Raw genomic sequence first — 8,844 nt, 5'->3', positions numbered from 1 at the left:
CAAAAGCTACATGAAAATAACGATAATAGGACTAGCCGAATTGTCAGATGCTGTTTTGAGATCCCTAGTTTATAAGAAAATTATTTTTCTTTGGTTTCCATTAAATTTGTTTTCGATTATAATTATTCTTTGTAAATATCGTATGACGTTCTATTAATGAATTGTTCTTTTATCTCAAAAAAAAAAAAAAAAAAAAAAAACATGAATTTGAAAGTAAATGTATGTTTTCATGTCACTATACTAATCACTGTTCATCCTTTTCCTCTCCACCATACAACATCTACCACCACCTACACTTTTTAATCCACTAAACAACCAAAATTAAAAATTAAAAATTAAAAATTAAAAATATCTACTCCCTACCAAACAAACACCACATCTTCCACCGTACATTCATAATTAAAAAAATAACAAAATATATCAGATTCACTCCGTATCCGACGGCAAATTGGCAAGTCCACCGTCTAAGGCGATTGCAGCGGCAGCGGCGGCGGCGATATGCGGCGGAGGCGGTTCATCAAGGGCGAGATTTTCAAGTCGTGGCCGCAATTCACGGTTACAAAACTCATCGTATTCTCCTTTATCACCACCTTTCTTCTTAACTTCCACCACTACCAACGACGGTGTTAACTCGAATATCTCGGCTTGTAACGTCAACGGCCCTTTCGCTCCTTCTCTTGATCCTTCCAGACTTACTTTGCAATCCTTTTTACGTACCGTGAAACTCACCACCTTTGCAATTTCCTCCAATTTTGATATTATTTTAGGTACCGGTGCACCGGATATGAATCTGGAGCCTTCCCCACCTTCGTCGAATAAACCCGATAAATCAAACCCTCTGGACATTGATATGATGTCGAACGCGTTTAGACTGGCAGGGCGGGGTAACCCTGGGACAGGTTTACGTTGCTCGAAACCAGACTCGGACTCGGTCTCAGACATTGAATCGAAATCGAGGTTTACGTTATTATCTGTAGTGTTTACGGATAAGTCGCCTTCATCGGGTTGGAATCCGGAAACGGTACACATTTTATCATCCTCGATGTAAAACTTGACATGCTTGTACCCCTTCCTGAACCACGGGTTCTCCATGACTTCCGGAAGGGTAATTCTGGTATCCGGATTGGTATCCAATAATCTCATTAAAAGTTTGGCTAAATCGGGCGAAAACCACCTGGGACACCTGAATTCACCCTTGTAGATCTTCCGATACATGGACATTAGATTGGGGTCGTGAAAGGGTAAATAACCGGCCATTAACACGAATAAGATGACCCCACAAGACCATATATCAACCTTAGCAGCATCATACCCTTTTCTAGCCAACACTTCTGGAGCTACATACGCTGGAGTCCCACAAAACGTATGAAACAACCCATCTTGCTGAATTTGTTCCGAAACCGCACTTAATCCGAAATCGGATACCTTCAAGTCTCCGTGTTCGTCTAATAATAAATTTTCCGGCTTCAGATCGCGGTGGTACACACCCCGCGCGTGACAAAACGACACCGCTGCAATCAATTGTTGAAAGTACTTCCTGGCTACATCCTCCTTTAATCTTCCTTTTGCAACTTTGTTGAACAATTCGCCACCACGAACGTACTCCATCACGAAAAATATCTTGGATTTGGTAGCCATAACTTCGAATAATTGAACGATATTCGGGTGTCGGACACGGCGGAGGATTGCGATCTCTCGCTTAATATGAGTCATTAATCCTCCCTTTAAGATTTTCTCCTTGTCCAACACTTTGATTGCTACGCTTTCATTGGTTTTGACGTTTTTAGCGTGGTATACTTTAGCGAAAGTGCCATGACCTAAAAGTTTACCTTGTTCGTATCGCCCTAGCAATAGACCCCCGGGTGAAGTGGACTCTTTCTCCTTCTTTTTCGCACTTGCTCTCGCTGATGCCGTCGGCAGTGCCGCGGCCATTGATCACAGAGCCTAATTAATTATCGAACAATTAATCAATCAATTAATTGCGTATATTCAATTCTTAATTTGGGTATATGACGAGATGAGATAATGTGATTAATTGATTTGTTTGGGTATTTTTGTTTGGACAAGAGAAGTTCGAAAAAATAAAAATTAGAAAAAGTAATGAAAATGGAAAAGAGAAGAGGTTGTTACGGAGACATAGGGGGAGTATTTAATAAGGAGAGAGATATATATATAACGGTAACGGAGTAAAAGAGGCAAGTGGTGAGTCGGTGACGGTGTTTACGGAGAGTTGAGGCTTTAAGCCAAAAAGGCTACACATACACGAGGTGTATGAAAAACTCATACACAACCAATGACATCGCGACACGTGGCAAACTAGGGTTAATATCTATTGGTTAGTGTAGGGTTAGGTTAGTAATTTTAGATGTGTGGTTAACTTGTTAAGTTACTCTAATTAAATTATCAGGTCAAAACTCAAAATTGTTGTTGAAGAGGCCAACCTCGACCTCTTAATGCATATCCACTGCTATTACCATGTGACACATCCATCTCTTTGTTAAATTTTGTAAATCTTTTGTTATATGTATGTGTAAAATCTGAGTTAAAATAATAATTATCTATAATAACTATTAAATATATACTTTTAGTTTATATTCAATGTAATGTATTTGCTGAGTTAATTAAATGTACTACAAAAAAATTGAACAAAATATTTTATTTACTTATAATAATTATTATTTGTACCTGTAGTTTACATTTAACTAGGTTTTTTTTGCCTCTTAGGGCTACCTATATTCACCATTTAAATTTTATTTTTATAAATCATAATTGCGTTAGACTTTTTAACACATACATTTACGATTTATAATATATTGTTCTATGCTATAACTTGAAATTACGATGAGATGCAAAATTTATCAACAAATTATGAGACACATTCACTTATTCTCCCGCTGTTGATATTACTTCCACGACATCTCCCTTGTTAATACTATTATGTTCACTACTACTTCGCTTATTGTTGTATCTTTGACTATTCCCGCTATTTTTATAGTTAAATTCACTATTATCATTAATTTTATCACTTATATACGGAGTATTAAATAAATAAAATATTTTCTTAAATCAAATTGTTAGGTATTTTTTCATACTTTGTCCGTTGTTACTTGTTCCTACTGTTACTTATATAACATTTGTTTCACTACTCCCGCCATCATTTTTTTTCACTACTCCCACATTTAATACTATTAAATTATTAATTTCACTATTATCATTCTTGCTACTATGACTTTCACTATTCTGGCATTTATTATTGTTACTCTTACCACTCAAATGTGTGATTACTTTCATATTTATTACATCAACTGTTGCTACAATTAATTTCACTATTTATTAAGTTATTTGCTAGTTACACAAATTTTATAAGGCTTATATATTTAAATAAATTTATGAAATATTTGTTAAATTTTTTTTCTTGCTTAATTTTATCATATTAAATTTTATATTAGTTTATCGTCTAAATGTATTAGAGTTATATAATTAAATAAATACGAAATATTATATTAAAATAATATTAGTCTAATACTCTGTATGAAATGTTAGACTAAAATAAGTATTATATGGACCTATATTACTGATTTAATTCGACCTGTCAAATTTCGACTCGACCCGATCCGACCCGTTTTTCCAGGATCAAGACCCGAAACTTTCGACCTAACGACCCGTTAGACTCGAACTCGAAATGACCCGTTATTTTAGGGTCGAGACCCTACCCAAACAGATCGACCTGTTGGCTCGGAGATAAATCAAGAATTTTATTAAAATATTAATATTTATATATTATATTTAAAAAAATAGTTAAAAAATTACTTTTTTTTTATTACTTAAAATAAAAAAAAACACAACTAAAAAGTCAATTTATACTTTTATAATATTTAGTAATAAAATAATTATTAAAAAAACTTTATTTTAATAATTATGTCAATATAATTAATGTGAACATTGACTATGATTTAAATATTAATTTAAAATATTTTACATTTTTAAAAACATATATTTTTTGATTAAAAAAATCGTTAAAAAAAAAGGCGTTATGTATATTGGAGATACATAAAATGTAACTATAGGTACAGATAATAATTACCATAAGTAAATAAAATATTTTGTCCAATTTTTTTCAAGTACATTTAACTAACTTAGCCAATACATTACATTAATAATAAACTAAAAGTATATATTTAATAGTTATTATAGATAATTATTATTTTAACTCAGATTTTACACATACATATAACAAAAGATCTACAAATTTAACAAAGAGATGAATGGGTCACAATGGTAATAGCAGGTGGATATGCATCAAGAGGTCATGGGTTCAAGCCTCTTGAACAACATTTTTGAGTTTTGACATTTCCTTAATCTAATTAACTAGAATAAGTAACAACTTAACTACACATGTAAATTTACTAACCTAACCCTAAACTAACCACCTAAGGTCAAGTCATAATTGCCACGTGTCACACTCTAATTAGCCGTGTATGGAAATTTCCATACACCTCGTGTATGTGTATCAACTTCCGCTTTAAGCAAAAGACAGCTGGGGTCTTCTTATCTTAAGTATATTAATGTATACGTAACACTTTTTTTTTATTTGTGGTACGCTGTGTACTTTGTGTATGTGTGGGTCACGACTCTCGAGTCTCATCGGTTTCTGACTTGAGAGTTGAGACTTCCTCAACGGCTAGCATTTTCTACCGAGACAAGGAGTTCAACTCCACGTTTTATTTTACACAAATTTTTATTTGAGACCGTCATATCCATCTAAAATTGTTAGACGGACGGATATCATTTCTCTCATAAAAAACTCATTTAAGGTGTGAGTAGGAAATACATGGGGGTGTCCCACCACCCATGTGCTTCTCACTTGTGAGATGACTTATTACGGTCTGAAATAAGACAGTCTGAAGCAAGACGGACTGTTTATTTTAAGGCTTTTAGCTTTTGTCGTTGGATGTGAATTTGTAGATAAAGTTTGTAGGTTGGAAAATCTCCTATATATAAAAGGCAAGTTTTTTAAAGCCTTTTCATTGGCTCCTAGCTTTTAGAGAAAAAATAGCTTTTTTAAAAGTGGTTTCGCCCCGCTAACTATCAATTCAGATTGTCTTTTGATTTCAACTAAGAAAATGCATGTTAACAATTCATTTACTCCTATATATAACCTATGATACTCCGTAGCTCTTACTTTGATTGTTGATCTTTCAAAAATACTCCGTAATACTTTGTATTCCATAATTGAACTACAACTACAACAACAACATCAGAGCCTTAATCCGAAAACGATTTGAGGTCGGCTGACATGAATCATCATTTAGAACGTCCCTGGGGAACGCACATCTCAAAATGCTAATAGAAAAGGAAAAAAAATGAAAAACAAAAGGGAGAGCGAAAATGTAATACGAAGTCAATGTAAACTTACACGTTTTAAGATCGAATTACGGATTTCTTTTATAAAAACTTAAAATTTACATCGAGAGAAAAGATTAAAACGATTTTGAAAATCGAATTAGAATTAAGGATCAGGAATGCCTTAAAAGTAAACCAAGTAAAATATATAAGAGAGTGGCTGGTAAAAAAGGTGTAATAAAGGAGGGAAGAACACTAAATATGTCAAAAAACATCAAATACTAAAAATCAACATGTATCTTTTCCCTCCATTGTGCCGTCTCCGTCACCATACTCTCCTCAAGTCCCAGAAATCTCATATCGTGCTCTATCACTCTCAACCATGTCTGTCTCGGTCTCTCTCTACCTCTAGGGACCTTTTCTGTTCTCCAAGTCTCCAGCCTCCTAACTGGTGCGTCCATCGGTCTACTTCTCACATGGTTAAACCATCTTAGTCGATTTTCCATCATCTTGTCCTATATTGGCGCCACTTTTACCTTTTCCTAATCACCTCATTCCTTAATTGATCTTTCCTTGTATGTCCGCACATCCACCTCAACATACGCATCTCTGCCACACTCAACTTTTGAATGTGACAATGTTTCACGACCCAACACTCGGAACCGTAAAGTAAGTGTTGTGCGGAAGCGATACGGAGTAGATGCAAAAATAAAAGACACAAAGATTTAACGTGGTTCACTATCAATGCGATAGCTACATCCACCAGGGCGAGGGAGAATAATTCACTATGTCGGGAGAATTACAGATTACAAAAGATGAGCACAGAGTTTTTCTAGATCTGCCTCTTAAAACTCTCAATGTGTTTGCCTCACAAATCTCTCCTTAAAAGAATAGCTAGGTTAAGGTAGTGTTTATATATTAAACTACCCTAACAAAGACTAATACAATTAGGAAACTAAATAATTAAACAAACTAAATCAAATAAACTAAAAGCCAAAGTCTTAGCCAAAAAGACACGCGCTCAAAAACCGAAGCAACGTAAAATAGGAAAGTCCAAAACGTAGTAAAGTCAAAGCTACCCACTGACTTCCAAAGCTTGAGCAAATTAAATTACTTAGCAGAGGAGCTTCTTTGTGCAGCCAATTACCACGGCCAGTGTAATAAAGAGCACAGCTTCACTCATTCGAATAATCCTTGTCTGTCTTTGTTAGTCTATTTCCTCAACGTAATCAAACTCCGACATATTCCGTAAGCGACATACGAGTCACATACTAACAATTCTCCACCTTGACTCGGACAGTCGCATTTAGCAAACGACTTCCAAATCACTCGACCAATATACAAGTCACTCAAGTAGACTTATATCTGCCATGTTCTAGAAAATTGAACTCTCACACTAGAACACCATAGACTCCACCTTGAGTCTATAACCATCCAATATACCCTGGACTGGGTCTGCCATCCAATATACCCTGGACTGGTCCGAATCCACTGCCTCAGCGCGTCACACCGGACCGCCTTTTTGGACTTAACATGGACCGCTTTTGTTGCCTCCATTAAGCCTCAGCCCACCTCGCCGGGTTGCTGACGATCTTCTCTTGGACGGCCTGCCGTCTCAATGCCGTGAGACCATGTCGCTTCTCGCGAACATATTAGCTCTCCCCCGAGCTATAGGAATTCCACGTCTTATAGTGTAAGTCCACCTTCAAGAATTGGCCTGATGAATCTCCGTGTCTAGACTCTAGCCCAAGTAGAACCTTGGGCTCTGATACCACTTGTTGTGCGGAAGCGTGAATATCCCCGTGTTGGGCCTCTGCTGCATCGGTGTCCACAACCAATAATAGTACGATATTGTCCGCTTTGGGCCAAGCCGTCACGGATTTACTCTTGGGCTCCTTCCCAAAAGGCCTCTTACTATTATATTTCGTGGATACTTATAAAGATAATCTTCCATCTCTATTCTACCGATGTGGGACAAGAGTTTGCACCCTAACAATCCTCCCCTCAAACCAAGGACCATCATCTTGACTCAGACCTTGACCTCCATGGAGAACTCCCCACACCATGCAGCCCCATCACCTAGACACCCGCATCACCAAGTCTTGATAACCTCCCCTTAAACGACACACCATGTGTCTTATGGGGCTTGTGCTACACTTGCGTACCAAACTCCTCTGCATCCAATATACCCCGGATCCAAAATCCGAATCCACCGCCTCGGCCGGTAGCGTCACACTGACCGCCTTTTTGGACTTAACATGGACCGCTTTTGTTGCCTCCATTAAGCCTCTCTTGTTGTGCGGAAGCGTGAATATCCCCGTGTTGGGCCTCTGCTGCATCGGTGTCCACAACCAATAATAGTACGATATTGTCCGCTTTGGGCCAAGCCCTCACGGATTTACTCTTGGGCTCCTTCCCAAAAGGCCTCGTACTATTATATTTCGTGGATACTTATAAAGATAATCTTCCATCTCTATTCTACCGATGTGGGACAAGAGTTTGCACCCTAACAATCCTCCCCTCAAACCAAGGACCATCATCTTGACTCAGACCTTGACCTCCATGGAGAACTCCCCACACCATGCAGCCCCATCACCTAGACACCCGCATCACCAAGTCTTGATAACCTCCCCTTAAACGACACACCATGTATCTCACGGGGCTTGTGCTACACTTGCGTACCAAACTCCTCTGCATCCAATATACCCTGGACTGGTCCGAATCCACTGCCTCAGCGCGTCACACCGGACCACCTTTTTGGACTTAACATGGACCGCTTTTGTTGCCTCCATTAAGCCTCAGTCCACCTCGCCGGGTTGCTGATGATCTTCTCTTGGACGGCCTGCCGTCTCAATGCCGTGAGACCATGTCGCTTCTCGCGAACATATTAGCTCTCCCCCGAGCTATAGGAATTCCACGTCTTATAGTGTAAGTCCACCTTCAAGAATTGGCCTGATGAATCTCCGTGTCTAGACTCTAGCCCAAGTAGAACCTTGGGCTCTGATACCACTTGTTGTGCGGAAGCGTGAATATCCCCGTGTTGGGCCTCTGCTGCATCGGTGTCCACAACCAATAATAGTACGATATTGTCCGCTTTGGGCCAAGCCGTCACGGATTTACTCTTGGGCTCCTTCCCAAAAGGCCTCGTACTATTATATTTCGTGGATACTTATAAAGATAATCTTCCATCTCTATTCTACCGATGTGGGACAAGAGTTTGCACCCTAACAATCAAAAATCTTCCATCTCTATTCTACCGATGTGGGACAAGAGTTTGCACCCTAACAGTAAGGCAGGCCTAATTGTGGTGCGATAAAATTTTCCCTTTAATCTTTGGGCATATCTTTATCGCATTAAAACCCTGAAGCACTCTTCCATTTCAACCATCCCGCTTCAATTCTATGAGCCACATCTCCGTCTAACTCCCCATCTTTTTGAATAATAGATCCTAGATATCTGAAGAAATCTGACCCCTCAACAACATCCCCATCGAAAATAATA

At 38.0% G+C, this 8,844-nt stretch overlaps 1 protein-coding gene across 1 annotated transcript; it reads right to left on the bottom strand.

Annotated features, from left to right (window-relative positions):
- Positions 1-206: 206 nt before the first annotated feature.
- LOC141642933 (CBL-interacting serine/threonine-protein kinase 12) lies at positions 207-2,236 on the bottom strand. Its single transcript, XM_074451933.1, has one exon. It carries the CDS (start codon positions 1,930-1,932, stop codon positions 427-429), a length of 1,506 nt encoding a protein of 501 aa, XP_074308034.1. The 5' UTR covers positions 1,933-2,236; the 3' UTR covers positions 207-426.
- Positions 2,237-8,844: the final 6,608 nt, after the last annotated feature.

Source organism: Silene latifolia, chromosome 2, assembly GCF_048544455.1.
Source record: "Silene latifolia isolate original U9 population chromosome 2, ASM4854445v1, whole genome shotgun sequence".
Classification (NCBI taxonomy): Eukaryota; Viridiplantae; Streptophyta; class Magnoliopsida; order Caryophyllales; family Caryophyllaceae; genus Silene; species Silene latifolia.
Note: the sequence above shows the minus strand (reverse complement) of the source record. Positions and strands in the feature narration are given on the sequence as shown.